Source organism: Mustela erminea, chromosome 20 (genome assembly GCF_009829155.1).
Source record: "Mustela erminea isolate mMusErm1 chromosome 20, mMusErm1.Pri, whole genome shotgun sequence".
NCBI classification, from domain to species: domain Eukaryota; kingdom Metazoa; phylum Chordata; class Mammalia; order Carnivora; family Mustelidae; genus Mustela; species Mustela erminea.
The window spans coordinates 16,985,112-17,000,336 of NC_045633.1; the positions used below are offsets into that span (position 1 = coordinate 16,985,112).

The window sequence follows — 15,225 nt, forward strand, 5'->3', positions numbered from 1 at the left end:
CCGGCGACCGGGCTCTAGGGTTGTGAGCTCGAGCTCCACATCAGCTACAGAGATCAGCTAAAAATAAAATCTTTAAAAGCAAAAGCCCTCCGTTTGTCGTGCCCCCGATTTTCCTCTCGGCTCTCCCCAGCCCCACCCTAGCCCCTGCAGACGCCGTGTCACCAGAGGGAATCCCGCACCTGTCCTAGGCATACACGCACACCCCAAGCCGAGGTGCAGAGACGTTCTCAGATGCCGAAGCTTGAGCTGACAGGAAGGGGCTGGAAAAGGATTCGTCACGTGCACGGCAGTTTCTAAGGGGTCAGATCGGTACTGGGGAGCCTGTGGGGGGGTGACCTCACTCCCTGTGGCTACCTGAGCACCAGCTGAGCTCTCTGTGCGAGCCCCCCAGAGCAGGAGGGATCCCAGCAGGACACACACACACGAAGGGCACTCAGTGGACATTTATTTTGTGCGGGTTCACAGGCGATGGTAGCGGAAGAGCTCCTGTCGGCACACGGGGCACGTGTGCTTCACGTCCATCAAGCTGTCCACACAGAAGGGGAGGAAGCAGCAGCCCAGGAAGCATCTGCAGCGTCAGCAGCAGCGGGGTATGGGCGTGGGTCCCCCCTCAGGGAGGGGGCAGCCCTGCGGTTCTCCCCGGGGGTCCCCTCTGGCCTTGCTCCTGCCCCATCACCCCCAGGGTTGCTGGGGACCCTGCCCATCCATGCCCCGTGGCTGCCCCCCCAAACCCTACACGACCGATGCCCTGCGGAGGCGGGGGGCACTCACCCAAAGATGAAGAGGCCGGTACACAGCATCCAGGTGAGGACCCCTGGGACCGGGCTGGTCACCGTGATGATGTAGTTCCCGCAGTACTGACATATGGACCGTATGGGGGTGGCAGTCCCCATCCTAGGCAAGCTGGTGAACACTGCTGGGGACGGGGTGAAGGCAGCTCAGATCCTGGCTGCCGCCTCGCCTTCCCTAGTGTCCACTGCTGGCTGGGCCCTCCTGCGGGTTTTCCGTGCTCCCCTGAGCGCCCCAGGCCCCTGTATGGGCTCTGGCTTTGTCTCACAGCCCCATGTCCCACCACCCACTGTCACCAGCCTTCCGGACCCAGGGGCCTGCCTCCGTCGGGGCACCCAGGGAATCTGGGAGCATTTCTGGGTTTAAACAGCCCCTACAAGTCAGCAAGCCCCCCCCCCCCCCGACAGCACGCTGCACTGTCCCCTTTCTGGGGTGTCCGTGACAGCTAGAGTGGCTCTGGAATCCCTGTCCTAGGTAGAAAGCTCCAACCCCTTGGTGAAGTGCGGTGGAAAGACAAAACCGAGAACCTGTTGGCATTCTCGTGTCCTCTTGCATTTGCACAGTGCGGCAAAAAAATGTGTTTGGCTATTTAAACGCCACGGCCATTTCTACAGTCTTGGGTGTGTGGAGAAAGGGCTCTGGTGGTGGCTGAGTTCGTTAAGGGAATAGTCCAGGTGAGCTTTAGTGTTCTGGCCACGGACTCAGGGTCTGGGCTGGACAGCCGTCTGCAGCTTCTGGCCTCTGGGGCCGGAGGGGAGGGGGAGCGGGGACCTGGAGCTCCAGAGCCTTGGCTACGGGCTGCAGCCTCCCTGGCGGGGCAGGGAGCTAGAGAAGAACCGTGTGGCTGGTATGCACGTCCCTAGTGGTCTCTGGCCCTGAGGGGTCTTCTCCATCCCGTCCACGGGGAACGCACAGCCCAGCCCTGCAGCGCTCTACCCTTGGAGACCTCTGAAGCTCACACTCGTGAACCTGGGGGGGGCGGCTGCCTGCTCCGGTTGGTGGGGGGGCTCTCACCCAGATTGCACTCCCAGAGCCCTTCCCGAGTGCCCACCGTGGACCAGCCCCCTCCACCCCCCGATTGCCCATCGGAGAGGAGGTGCTGGTGGGGCAGAGTCTCGGCAAGTGGTCAGGGTGGTCTGAGTCTGAGCCCAGGAACGTGAGGGGGGACGGGGTAAAGGCACTCACCTGGCTGAATCCCCTGGGGGCCTTGCATGTACATCGGGGGCAGAACGTGAGTTCCTGGAGGCGGAGGGGGAGGAGGGGAAGGAGGGGGTGGCCGAGGCGGCGGTGGCCGAGGCGGCGGCGGCCGAGGCGGCGGCTCTTTGGGAGAGAGGGAGGAAACACACCCTCAGCTCCCAGGGCTTGCTGCAGGCCGGGTGCCAAGCTGACCATGTGGCCAGCCCGAGGAGGTCACCCACTTTACAGGAGGGCAAGCTGAGGCCTGGAGGAATGACCCGTGGCCGTATGGCACAGATGGAGCAGCCGGGGTTTGAACCCAGACATTCCTGGCTCCAAGTGTGTCCTCAGGTCCTAGGATGTAAGAGCTTCCTGGAGGCACAGCCAAGAAGCTGAGGATACAGAGAGCACCGGGCCCATAGTCTGCCTGCGGGTCGTGATCGCAGGGTCCACCGAGCCCCAAGTCGGGCTCCCTGCTCAGCAGAGAGCCTGCTTCCTCTCCCTGCTGTTCTGTCAAATAAATTAATAAAATAGAATCTTTAAAAAAAAAAAAAAAAACTTGAGCAATTGTTCTGTGCCCAACTCAGCTGACCCTTTTCACGTACCTCACACTCCATTGACTTGCCGGCACGCCCGTGAGGGGCCGGGTGGTATCACTGCAGTTTTGCAGGTGGGGAGACCCGGCTCAGAGAGGTTAAGTAACTTGCCTGAGGTCCCCCCGCAGGTATGAAAGTTGAGCCCACCCATCTCCAGGGCACATGCCTCTGGTCAGAACAGCTCCAAGGGGGGGCAGTGTTTCACCTCCTGCATCTAGGACCCTATGCTTGCCCACACTGCCCCCAGCCTCGTTCTCTCCCGCCCCACAAGGGGCCTTGCACCCCATGTGGCTGCGAACCTGGCCCCCAGCTCCCAGCTGGTGGCTGGTCCCCGAGGCAGGGGCCAGGCTGTCTGGACACGGAATTCTGGGATCCCGAAACCCAGAGTGTGGTCGGGGAGGGGGAAGACGGGAACCCCATCATCATGACTGTGTGGTCGACGGGTTGGGGGGGGTCCACGTGTGTCTACGGGGAAGCACATGGACCCGTCACACGGAGACCTTCCTCTCCCAGGTGAGGGGCCTCGTGGCTTGAAGGGGGCAGCCGGGATCCCCCCACAGTGGCCGCAGCCGGAGCACAGGAAGCCCCTCCTCACTTCTGCCACACAGACTAGACTCCTGGGGACAGGTACCCCAGCAGCCCCACCTGCTGGGTTTTGTACCCATTTTATAGATGAGGAAAGCAAAGGCCAGGGAGGAAGTAGCCAGTCACCTGGCCTCCCCGGGAGGGAGCAGCCGCCAGCCCTGCACCAACCAATCCTGGCCCCATTTTCCAGATAGAAAATGGATCCAAAGAGATTGAGTGACTTGGCCAGGATCTCATCAGCAGGGCAGGACCCCTGAATCGGCCACCCCTGCCAATCCGGGCTGTCTGGCAAAGGGGGTGGGCGGGGGCCAGCAGGGGCAGCTCGTACCTGATATGTGGGAGCTATTTTTCTTCTTCCTTGATGACTTTTTAACACTTTTAAGAGAGGACATGGGATGACGGAGACCCCACTTTGTCCCACGTTGGGTCACACGGTCCCCAGGTTGGTGAGGGACAGCAGGCGGCCAGGATTCAGCCCCCAGCTGAGCGAGGGGACCCAGAGCTTCCTCTCCTGCTTCCTGTGGGCCCCAAAGCCAGCCTGCCACCCGGAGCCGGGGTGGGGGAGACTCTCACCTTGGGGAGTGTTCCATCTTGGTGCTCCAGGCGTCCTGGGTTCCAGCAACGGTATCTGGGCAGCATCGGGTTCCAGGTTCTGAGCGGCTGAGCGCTTGTCTCCAGTCCCCATGATGCCTGGTTGTCCTCGGACCAAGAGTGTGGGCCCCCCTGGCACCTCCTGCCAGGCCTGGCTCGGGCGGAACAGCCATTGTGATGTGCGCCCTCACAGTGACCGAGGGCTGGGCTCTGGCTCCTCTCTGCGGGAGGGCGGGGCGGCTCCCAGGGCGGGGGGGTGGGGGGATGGGGGGGTGGGGGGATGGGGGGGTGGGAGCAGCCTTTCAAGGCAGCCCTTCTCCCCAGGCCCACGGCCCTTCTTAGAGACCCAGCCGAATCCAGCCCCAAGTTCCCACAGTGCAGGGGTTCAGGGGCAGGGGCCACCAATCTAGAGACTTAAACATAGAATCCAACGAGCACTAGTGATTCTGCTTTGAGGAGGTCATCCTCATCCTGCTGGGTGCCAAGAGCCAGCAGTGTGGATGTTCGCGTCCTGTGACCGAGAAACATATGGAGGCCTATGGACACAACTACATACACGCGTGCACACAGCACACGTGTGGGCACACGTGCACACACAGATGTGGTGTCTCCACACAAGCCCCACCACCTCCCTCGCCTGCGGGGCTGTGTGAGTTTGGGCCAGATGCGAACTCTTCCCCAACCCCCCATCCCCTGGCTGCCTCAGCTGTAAAATGGGGATAACGGATGCTGCCGTACAGGACGGTGAGGAGATGAGAGGAAACGCGCCGGGCACGGAGAATGAAGCCAGGCTGGTGTTCTTGCTGCAAAATGATCACTGGCCGGAGGAGCCCAGAAGACACACTCCCGACGGCAGGAGGCAGCCTGTGTGTCCAGAGCTGGTTCGGGGCTTTAACGAGGGGTCACGGCCAGTGAGAACAAGGTCAGGATTTGTGCCAACAAAGGCACGAAGGGAGGGCTGTGTGCTCGGGTACTAAACTCCGTCACAAAATGACGGGGACCAAACGTCTCGGTGGTCTCGGGGGGAGACGGGTCTTCCCGTAGAACCCGGGCACACTCTTCCTAGAAGTCCATCCCGAACACCAGTGAAAGTATCAAGTGACATTGGCACAGGGCTAGTGGGGACAGCAGAAAAGACTCCAAATAGCCCAAATGTCCATGTACAGCTACTCTGAAACTACCCAAAATACAGGAAGGAGGGGAGGAGAGAGAAAAGAGAATACACTTCATAAATGACTGGGGGTAGTCTCTCCAGGACACATCGCTAAAAAACCAAGACATTATACACAACTCTAACTACGTAGGAATAATGACATAAACTGTGCGTGTGCACGTAAAGAAACGGGGAGGGATATACAGATTTCCAGGATGATCCTCACCACCTGTTACACCGGAACTCCATAAATATCTACTGGTTAAGTAAACACAGACAGACAAAATGCCCAAGACAAAACAAAAGAATGAGTTTTAAAAACTAAAGGCCGATGCTGAGGGAGCCGGGGGGTGGGGAAGCAGGTTCTCTCCACGCCTTGCTTTGCAGGTTTGACTTTGGAACCCCATCTTTCCTTTTACTAATTTACAAGGAAGCACGGACAAAAGAAAAAAGCAACAGCGAACAACGCGTGGCAACGAAAACAAACAGACGCGGCTGTATATCACGATTTCTTCCACGGGACACAAAGCACAAGCCATAAAAAGAAAAACTTGAAAGACGACTTCATCAAAGCACCTGCTCTTCAAAAGACACCGTGGGGGAAGGAAAAAAGCAGAGCCGCAGGCAGGAAGTAGTAGCAGTACAGGTGTCCGGTATATAAAAGAGCTCCAACTGAGCAATTTAAAAAATTCAGTGTAAAAGTGGACAGAAGACCCAAACGGGCGCCCGGGTGGCTCAGTCAACCGGTTAAGCATCTGCCTTCAGCTCAGGCTGTGATCCCAGAGTCCTGGGACTGAGCCCAGTGCTGGGCTCCCTGGTTGGCGGGGAATCTGCTTCTCCCTCTGACCCTCTCCCTGCTCCTGCTCTCTCCCTCTCAAATAAATAAATAAAATGTAAAAAAGAAAAATTTTAAAAAGACCGAAGCAGACACTTCATAAAAGAGAATACAGGCGTGGCATAGCAGACACAGGAGAAGGCATCTGGCATCACTAGCCACCCGGGAAATGTGAAAACTGTAGGGACCCCCGGTTAAATTTTTAAAAACGGACAATCCTAATTGTCGACAATGGGTAACCTCATATGCTGCTGGCGCGAGTGAAATGACGCCTCACTTTGGAAGGCTGCAATTTCTTACAACGGTAAACACAGGCCCACCTGTGACCAGCAATTCCGCTCCCAAGATTTCTGCCCGGGAGAGAGAAAGACACATGTCCAGAGAAAGACCCACACGAGAAGATTCACAGGAGCTGTCTGTCTTCAGAATTCAGAAGCCCAGATATGTGGGAGCAGATGAGTGGCTACGATACCAGGGAATGCTGCTCAACAGAAGAAGGAATTACAGGGGCACCTGGGTGGCTCAGTGGGTTAAAGCCTCTGCCTTTGGCTTGGATCATGATCTCAGGGTCCTGGGATCGAGCCCCGCATTGGGCTCTCTGCTCAGCAGGGAGCCTGCTTCCCCCACCCCCTCTCTCTCTGCCTGCCTCTCTGCATACCTGTGATCTCTGTCTGTCAAATATATAAATAAAATATTTAAAAGAAAAAAAAAAGAAAGGAATTACAATCTACTTGGCAAGATGCATATGTGTCAAAAATGATTTTGAGCGGGGCGCCTGGGTGGCTCAGTGGGTTAGGCCACTGCTTTCAGCTCAGGTCGTGATCCCGGAGTCCCAGGATCAAGTCCTGGGATTGATAGAAGCTCTCAGCTCTGTGGGGAGTCTGCTTCTCCTTCTGACCTTCTCCCCTCTCATGTTCTCTTTTTCTCAAAAGAGTAAATAAAATCTTTAAAAAAAAAAAAGATTTTTAACAAAACAAAACAAAACAAAAAGAAACCAAAACAACAACAATAAAACCTGACCTCAAATAGTACATTAACTGGTGATTCTATTTGTCTGGGGTTCTAACACAGACCAAGCTAAGCTCCAGGGAGGGAACTCAAAAGAGAGGTTGCTTCTGGGCTGGAGAGTGGAAGGTTGGCTGCAAAGGGCACAAGAGAACTCGATAAAATGATGGAAAGATGACTGTCGTGACTACGTAACTACTCATTTATCCAAACTCCTGGAGCTTACACGCCTGGATTAGTAAAAAGGTAAAAAGGCACCCCAAATTCTTATCATTTGTCACCAGTGGGAGTACACATAGTCTGCACGTTTCTTGCAAACCTAACCCTAAACCTATCCTATGACCCGGATATATCATGCCTAGGCGTTTCCTCAGAAGGGAGACTTGTCCCTAAGAAGAGAGTCCTAGCAGTTTTATTTAAAATAGCCTCAAACTGGGCACCTGGGTGGCTCGGTCAGTTCAGTGTCCAACTCAGCTCAAGTCATGATCCCACGGTCATGAGATCAAGCCCCGTGTCGGGCCTTAAGATTCTCTCTCTCCTTCTTCCACCTCCCCCTCTCTAAAAACCCCCTGGAAACCACTCTGGTGCTCAAAAACAAGAGAGTGGATAAACTGTGGGATATTCACAGGCTGGACGACTACTCACCAGGGGGAGGCATCCTTCGCGCCACCACATAAACGAACTGCAAACGCGTCTGTGAAAGCAGCCTTCCGCAGGCGTACGTACTGTCTGGCCTCATTTCGACGGACGTCCTGGTAAGACACGCGTCACCGAAGCAATCAGAACAGTGCTTGCCAACCGGGGTGTGGACTCAGTAACAGAAAGGGCTTGAGGGAACTCTGGGCTGGTAGAGACGTCCCATGTCTTGGCAGGGGTTGGCACTACACAGGGGCACGCACTCGTCAAAGCTCGCGGAGTGGTACGCTGAGATCTGTATCCTTCCTGACAAACGTTTTCAAAAGCTACAGACAGACACTGAATTCTAGTTAATGACCTGTGGGAGCTGACGTGTTGAGGGGCCAAGTGTACAGCCATCTGCAGCTCACTTTTAAAGTCACGGGAAGGTAAGAGGGGTTGATGGATTCTTGGATACCTCCGTGAAAACGCGAACCCTGCAAAACGGTGACAGCTGCAGAATCGAGGTGGTGGGTCTGGGGGTGTTCACCATCATTTCCACTTTTCTGTATGCTTGCACTTTTTTTTTTTTTACAGTAAAATTGGGAGAGGGCAAAATGTAATTAAAGGGAAAAAACTCTCTAAAAGAGGAAAACAAAAACAAATACAACTTGTATGTTGATTTGATGGCAAGACTATACAGAGCAGACGGACTTAAATGAGGCAGCACAGTGCTGTAGTATTTATGGGCAAAATTACACTTGATCACAGGATCACTCTCCGAGATCTCTGTCCACCCCACAAAGGGGCAGCAGCGATCTGCTCCTCTATGGCCAAGGCTGATGGAATTTGGTGGAAGCTTGACCCAGGTTTGGTCAACCCAATCCCGTATGCAGGACTCTGGAACTGGGGCAGAAGTAGACCACTGGGTTTCTGCTGTTTGCATGGACTATGGGCATTCAAACCTAGTGGCTGTGGGGAGCTTTCATTCCTAGAAAGAACGCTGCAGGTCTCCCTTTTGTGACGGGAATGCAGCTACACGACAACTGGCATTGGGAGGGAGAATGGGGACCGTCGCTACAATCTACCGTATGGAGGAATAGAGAGTAGTAAGTGATCAGGGAGCGTCTGCTTTGTATGTGTATCACACGTGCAGGCAGCAATGCAACTGTTCCCGGGAGGCCACAGCGCCACCTGCTGGCCACAGTTATTCCAGAGGCTGGGTTCTACAGCGCCACCCGCTGGCCACGGTTATTTCTGCGGCTAGGTCCCACAGCGCCACCTGCTGGCCACGGTTATTCTAGAGGTTGGCTCCCACAGCACCATCTGATGCTCAGCTATTCCAGAGGGCGGCCCCCACAGCGCCATCTGCTGGCCACGGTTATTCCAGAGGTTGGGTTGCTCCAGCAGGGAACCGGGAGGGAGAGACGGTACTGCGCTCTCAGGCTGCACATCTTCCTCTTCAACGAGATCAGCTTCTTCCGAAGTATCAGCTGCCCGCAGGGTGCCAGCTGTGACGTGTGATAAGCGCAAAGGTGCCATCTTCAAAGGGGCAGGGGGAGTCTGGGTACACAGGCGGGGGTGTATGGCCTAACAGGTGCCCCATACATCATGAGCACAAGAGATTTGTGCTACTACAACCCTTTCTCAGCTGACCGGAAAAAAGTATCCTGAGGAAGCACTTCCGTAACTCCCACAAAGGTCATCACGAGCACCACCTCTCTGGTGGGGACCTGACTCCCGCCCCACCTCCTCAACTGTCCCTCTGATCACCCTCTCTCGCTCTCTTACTAGTAACTGTGACGCCCACATCCCCGAGTCTTGCAACCTCCGGTCCGGCATTCCTACCCACGGGCCCAGTCCCCTTCGCTCCCATTATGACAGGTCATCGTCACCTCTTCTGGTCCGTGGCAGGGTGGGGGGCATGTCCTCTGGAGCCTGTGCACACCCCTGTACGTACTGGTGTGTTGCTGCATCCCCCAGCACCCAGCATGCAGAAGGTGCTCGACTAATGTAGTTTGACTGTACGCATGACTGAGTGAAGGAAGGAACAAATGAGCCGCTGCTGCTCTCATCCAGCCCACCTCATTTGGCTTAAAATCCGTTGGCTATCCTACCCCAGGAAACAGGGTCTTTGTATAGGGTTGAGGCCATGCAAGATGGGGGGCAGGGCTGGGGACAGTCTCCTTCCTAAGGGATTATGCGGACGGCGGAACCCCTCACAAAGGGCTGAGATCCAGGCTGTGCCTCTGCACCGGGGCCCTCTGAGAGCGAGTGAATGAGGGAGCTGACGGGCTGGGCTCTCTGCATCCTCCCTGCGGCATGGCGACTGCCACCAGGGGGCAGCATCAGGCTGCACAAGTCAGCCTGGCCTCGTCACTCTGGGCTCTGTGGGGACGCATGTCCCCATCCTGTCCCTTCCCCCCCGCTCCCGTCACCCTCCCTTCAGGGCTTGTCCAGTGCCGTCCAAGGCTGCCCTGGGGCTGAGGACTCCTGTCTTATCCTGAATCCCTTAGGCCAGGCTGGAAGGAGAGAGGGCGTGAGGCCAGCGGAAGGCCACACAGCCAGGCTGTGGTGGAGCTGGTTTAGACCCCAGCCCCTGGCACCCAGACACAGGGCCTCGTCACAAGGGAGCCAGGATGCCTGGCTGGGCTTCTGGGGCCTCTCTGTAAGCATCAACTCTCTACCAGACTCAGGGCTCCTGGAGGACTGGTTTTTGCTGGTTCCTTTTTTACCTCTGCACCCCCAAAATAAAGCCTAGCACAGAGAAAGCATGTAAAGTGTGGGCTCTGTCACTCGCGGCTGTGTGTGACCCCGGGAAAGGCATCTTCACCTCTCCGCACAATGGGTCTGATAATAATCCTTGCTGCCAAGAGTGTTAGGAAGATTTCATGAGACAGTTTTACCTTGTTGTCTGATCCCTTCTGCATGCTTCTGTTCTGTTCTATTCCATCCTGCCCCTGGGCACTTGCACTTGCTGTTCCTGCTTCAAATGCTCTTCCGGTGAGCTCTGTCTGCAACAAACAGGTTCACGGATTTGGTTACTTGATCGGTATCTGTGCTCCTACGTCAGCTCTGTGAGAGCAGGGACCTCCTTGATTTTGTTCACATCTGTCTCGTCAGTACCTACCACAGTGCCCTGGACACAGCAGATGCTCAGTCAAGCTTTGCTGCATGAATAATGGATGAAAGATATCTACATGAAGAATCTAGCTCTGTGCCTGGCACGTAGAAAGCTTGCAACGCGTTAGCAATTAGTCACGTTAATAAGCAAGACGATAACAAGCAGAGCCACAGAAGCCAGGGCAGGAGGCAGGCCATCCCAGGAGTGGCAATGAGCCTAGAGTGCTGGCAGCTGAGGGTCCTGGGAAGCCCCTTGGTCCTCTCCTGCTGTGTGACGCTGGGCACCTCACTCACCCTCTCTGGGCTATGCTACCTTCTTGAGCAATAAGGTTCTGTGGCTGGGGGCCTGCTTAAATAAAAAAAAGGCAGTGCAACTCCCCCGCCCTGCTTCCTGCTCATCCTCTGCTCCCAGAAGAGCCCGGCTTGTGCAAGGAGGTGACAGGAGGAGAAAGGAATCCAGAGGAATGAGCTGTAACTATCATTCTTGGGCAGGTGTGGGGTGGGGCTTTCCCTGGAGCCCTCCCTTCGGTCTGCTCTGTCTGCGGGGGTGCCGGGAGCCCTGGGCGGGAACTTGCTGGGTCAAACTGGGCCATCCCCTAACCTCTCTGAGCTGAATTTCCAGCTCTGCCAACCACCCAGTCTGCTTTCTCTTCCACCCAGCTTGGGGCACGCTGGGGGCTGGAGGAGCGTGAGGACGTGTGTGCTGCTGTAGTCGCCTTGCACCAAGCCCCCTGCCTACTGGGCCCAGGGAAGGAAAGCAGGGTTTCTTCTGCGCTGGGTCCTCATGGGGGCCCTCTCATTGAACAACAGGTACCTCGATGTGAGGGTGACAGGCTTACTGCTTTCCTGGGTGGCTGTCGTCCATCCCCTGCCCTAAGAACTCTGGGACAGAGCCCCCAGGCCTGCCTGGAGGAGAGGGGGATCTTCTAGACAGAGAAGGCTCTTGGGGTCTGGGGAATGGCCCCAGGAGCTGTACGGTGGGGGCGTGGTTATGCGCGCTTCCATCTGCATATGAATGTGGGAGATGCTATTGCTTGAGACATGGGTCCTGGGGGAGTGGGGCTCCTCTGCATGGTGTTTGTGTGCAGAGGTTTGCATGTGGAGGTATTTGTGTGTGTGTGTGTGTTCCTGCATCTGGGGTGGGCTGTGTTAACATAGGTGGGCTCCCGTTTTTCCTCCTTCAGCCAGCAGGCATGGTCATCTGACTTGGACCTCATCCTGAGCAGTTTCCAGCCTCAAGGGCTGCCTGGAGGGGGTCAGCCCAGGTGCAACAGGGCTGAGGGCAGGACCCCTCCACTGCCCCCCCCAACTCTTTCTCAACTGTACACTCTCCTGCTGCCATTTTATGGAAAGGAAAATCGAATCATCTGTCAGGCCCCTCATCCTGACAGACTTCACTGCATCCAGTGACCCTGCTGTGGACCCTATTTCTTCAGTGGGTACTTACTGGGTACCTACTATGTGTCAGGCAAACAAAACTAGGGGAGGCAGATAAGGCACCTTCCCTGGGGAGTTCACACTTTAGGGGGCACCACATTTGGTTCCAGGTGGGGCAGAGAGTCCCCTCTTTTGAGGTGTAATGCCCAGAAAGAGGCAGCCTTGGAAGATATTGGGGAAGAGTTTCCAACTGAGGGAAGAGCATGTGCAAAGGCCCTGAGGTCCCGGTGGGGTTGCAGTGGTGTGAGCAGAGAGACATGAGGTTGGGCAGGGAATGCTGAGACCTGGTAAGATGGCTTGGGGCTGCTGCACAGAGGGGCAGGGGCTGGAGGCAGACCAGGAACAGGGAAGTGACTGTTCAGAAAGTAGTGGCCCAAAAGAGACAAGGAGCACTAGGCAGGGAGAAGCGAGTATTCCCGGAGCCCAAGCTCCCATCCCTGCTCCAAGCCCAGGGAGACCCCTCTTGAGACACTGGTTGGGGTGACATATCCTGGGTGGGGGGAGGGAATTTCGTCTTAAACAGCCTGCGGAATGAGAACCTTGGGGTGTCACATGGTGACATTCAGATCTCAGCCTGTCCCAGTTAGTGCTGTTTGGCCTTGGGTAAGCTGCACTGCTGACCTGAGCCTCATTTCCCCATTCGCAGAATGGGATGACAATTCCTCTGGGTTGTGGTAAGGCTTTAAGGAGTTCAAGTGACACACATTACGGCGCGTGGTGTGGCTGACACATTGTAGGGAGCAGAACCGGGTGGCTACTGTCATTACTAGGGCGACACTTCGATTCAAGCAAGAAGTGTTTAAAAAAGCAAATAAAAAACAAATACTGCTTACAGTGTATCCAGCTGTGTCCTAAGCATCCATGGGTTCTCTCCCTTCTGCAACACGACTTTCATCGAGAGGTGCAGTTGTCCCCATTTTACAGATGAGAAATGGAGGTGCCCAGAGAGGGGACCTGCTGAAGAGACACCCAGCCCTTGAGGACACCAGACCTGCAGTATCAACCCCAGGGACGGCCCCCCTGTCTTCTTCCACCTCACGGATCTACCCCTCCAGCTTGCTCGGGCTCCTTACTGGAATTTTCTTATGTCAAGTCCGTCTGAAATGCTGCAGCAGGTGAGTCTGGCTTTCATTTAAAGAGGAATAGGGAGTCATGGAGGGTTTTGAGAAGGGGAGGGACATGGTGACAAAAATTCTCTCCTTGGCCAGACTTTACTTCAGTCGCCCTGAGCCCTCGGCTCTACTAGGCCTGAACTTGAGCTTCTGACCCTGTCCTTGTAGAGTCCAGTTTTGGCAAGAATCCTGTCAAGCTGGTTTAGCCAGAATTCCCTACCCTCAGGATCTGTCCAAATTCTTCATCTCCTGCCACCTCCCAGGGGATGCCTGATTGCCTTGGCCTGTCTTCCGCAAGAATCCTGCTAGGTCAGCTCAGCCAGAATCCCCCCTTCCCTCCGAAACTTCCTTCTAGCAATTTCCCACTCGCTGACCGTGCTCTTTGGCCGTAAATCTCCACTTTTCCTTGCCATATTTGGAGCTGAGCTCCCTCTCCCTCCCACAGAGCAAAGCCCCATAGCAGTGGCCCCTGCACCTTCAAGACAGTCCTGAATAAAGTCTTATTGTCTTAACAAGTGTCGTAAGCATTTTTTTCTTTAGCAATGGTTGGATTTATGCTTTTGAAAGCTCACTCTGGCTGCTACACAGAAAACAAGGATGGGCACTGATACTGGTTGGCGGGGGCGGGACACAAGTCATGGGAAGAGGCTGCTCTTCCCGGTGAGATGGAAGAGGCCCCAGTCATGGCGGGAAGGGACCAGAGGTCGGAGGGTAAGGGGCAGGTAGGGGACTCTCCACTTCATCCCTGCTTAGACCTTCCCTTCCTTGGCTGTCAGCACCTTTAAGACCCACTCTGGCTCTGGCCACTGTACCTCAGTACCTCACACTCCCTCTCCTCCAGTCCTAGCCCCACCACTCTCCTGCCTCAGGACCTTTGCATTTACTCTAACCTCTCTCAGGAGAGCCCTTTCCTTTATCTGCTTAATTACTGATCTTTCAGAAGATCTCAGGTCAACTAGCACTTTCCAGAGAAGCCTTTCCTGGCTTTCCCATCCTGGGTAACTCTCCCTGCTGTGGGCACAGCAGGATCTTATACCACTGGCATTACTGATTTAACATCTAGCTCCCCTATGTAAGGTCTGGGACGGGGACAGAACCCACATGAGTTTTGTTTAGTCCCAGGCTTGGAATAGAGCCCAGGTGCAGTAAATATTTCTCAGGTGGCTGAATAGATAATTGGTCCTTACTGGGCAGAAAAGTTAGGCCAGATCTCATCTGTGGCTAGCTCAAGTCGGGCCATTAGGCTAGTGCCATGGGATGGGTCCACAATGGTGGGCTGATGTCTCGGGTCGCGGGAGGCTCAAGCCATGACAATTTGGGAGAGAGGACTCTTCCTGGGACGCGTCTTGTCTGACAGCGCCCAGGGCAGGGCCCTCACGGAACCACGGAGTCTTATCCAGGGCACCAGCTGGCACCCTCCTTATCCACCGGCCTGCTGTCTCAACAGGAGGTGACTCCTCCTGGGCGGGTACTGGGTGGGCACTTTTTAACTTCTGGAAGCTCAGCACCCCAAACAGAGCCTGGCATGGGCGGCACACCCCGTGAATGACTGTAGCCCAGAAATGCACCAAACTTGGGTGTGAAATTCTCAGCGACTGTGGTTAGTTGAGCAGGAACAGGAAGGCTCTTCCCGCTGCTGTTAACAAAACACCGCAGACCGGGTGGCCCAAGCAACAAACACGGACATCTCACAGGTCGGGAGCCTGGGAAGTCCAAGATCAGGGTGCCAGCAATTTGCTTGCCGGTGGAAGACCGTCCTCCTGGCTTGTGGACAGCTGTCTTCTTGCTGTGTCCTCGGTGGTCTCTTTGTAGGCAATCAGAGGAGGAAAACACAGCGAGACAGGGAGAGACTGAGACGCAGGCAGAGCTGGGGGCTCCCGCAGGGCCCAGAGTCCCAGGATAGCTCCAAATTCCTCCCCCCTTCCACCAACCTGAGTCTCGGTCCAGCACTGGGCTTGCTTCTAGGGGCTCCTCTTGCTGCGACCAGGTGGGGGCAGGGAGGTATCGCTTCTCTGGGCCTCAGGGTCCTCTCCTGCAACACGAGAGTCTTGTCATTCACCTGCACAGACGCGGGACTCCAGGACTCTACAAGAGGGTGCAAATTAAGAAAAAAAAAAAAAAAAAAAAAAAGAACAAACCAACAACTTTCCTTCTTTCCGTTTTCTTTTCTTTTTTTTCTTTCTTCCCCTCCCCCTCTTTAATTGCCTT

General features: G+C 55.5%; 1 protein-coding gene across 2 annotated transcripts; it reads right to left on the minus strand.

Annotated features, from left to right (window-relative positions):
* Positions 1–428: 428 nt before the first annotated feature.
* Positions 429–15,096, minus strand: LITAFD (LITAF domain containing). 2 transcript variants are annotated; one of them, XM_032327725.1, is made up of 8 exons: positions 14,949–15,096; positions 12,739–14,821; positions 10,252–10,484; positions 7,376–7,482; positions 3,720–3,888; positions 1,975–2,109; positions 772–916; positions 429–568 (listed from the first exon to the last, which is right to left on the minus strand). In XM_032327725.1, exons 4-8 carry the CDS (start codon positions 7,403–7,405, stop codon positions 460–462), a joined length of 588 nt encoding a protein of 195 aa, XP_032183616.1. In that variant the 5' UTR covers positions 7,406–7,482; positions 10,252–10,484; positions 12,739–14,821; positions 14,949–15,096; the 3' UTR covers positions 429–459. The 2 variants fall into 2 exon arrangements, with proteins under 2 accessions (XP_032183616.1, XP_032183617.1); XM_032327726.1 differs by having other exon boundaries at positions 772–913; positions 14,949–15,095.
* Positions 15,097–15,225: the final 129 nt, after the last annotated feature.

Excerpts from the sequence above, each read along its gene's own strand:
- LITAFD (XM_032327725.1), bottom strand. The coding sequence starts at position 7,405 with ATGTGGTGGCGCGAAGGATGCCTCCCCCTG. Across the intron at positions 2,110-3,719 it reads AAGATGGAACACTCCCCAAG|AGCCGCCGCCTCGGCCGCCG; the intron begins GTGAGAGTCTCC and ends TCTCTCCCAAAG. Across the intron at positions 569-771 it reads ACCGGCCTCTTCATCTTTGG|ATGCTTCCTGGGCTGCTGCT; the intron begins GTGAGTGCCCCC and ends CTGACGCTGCAG.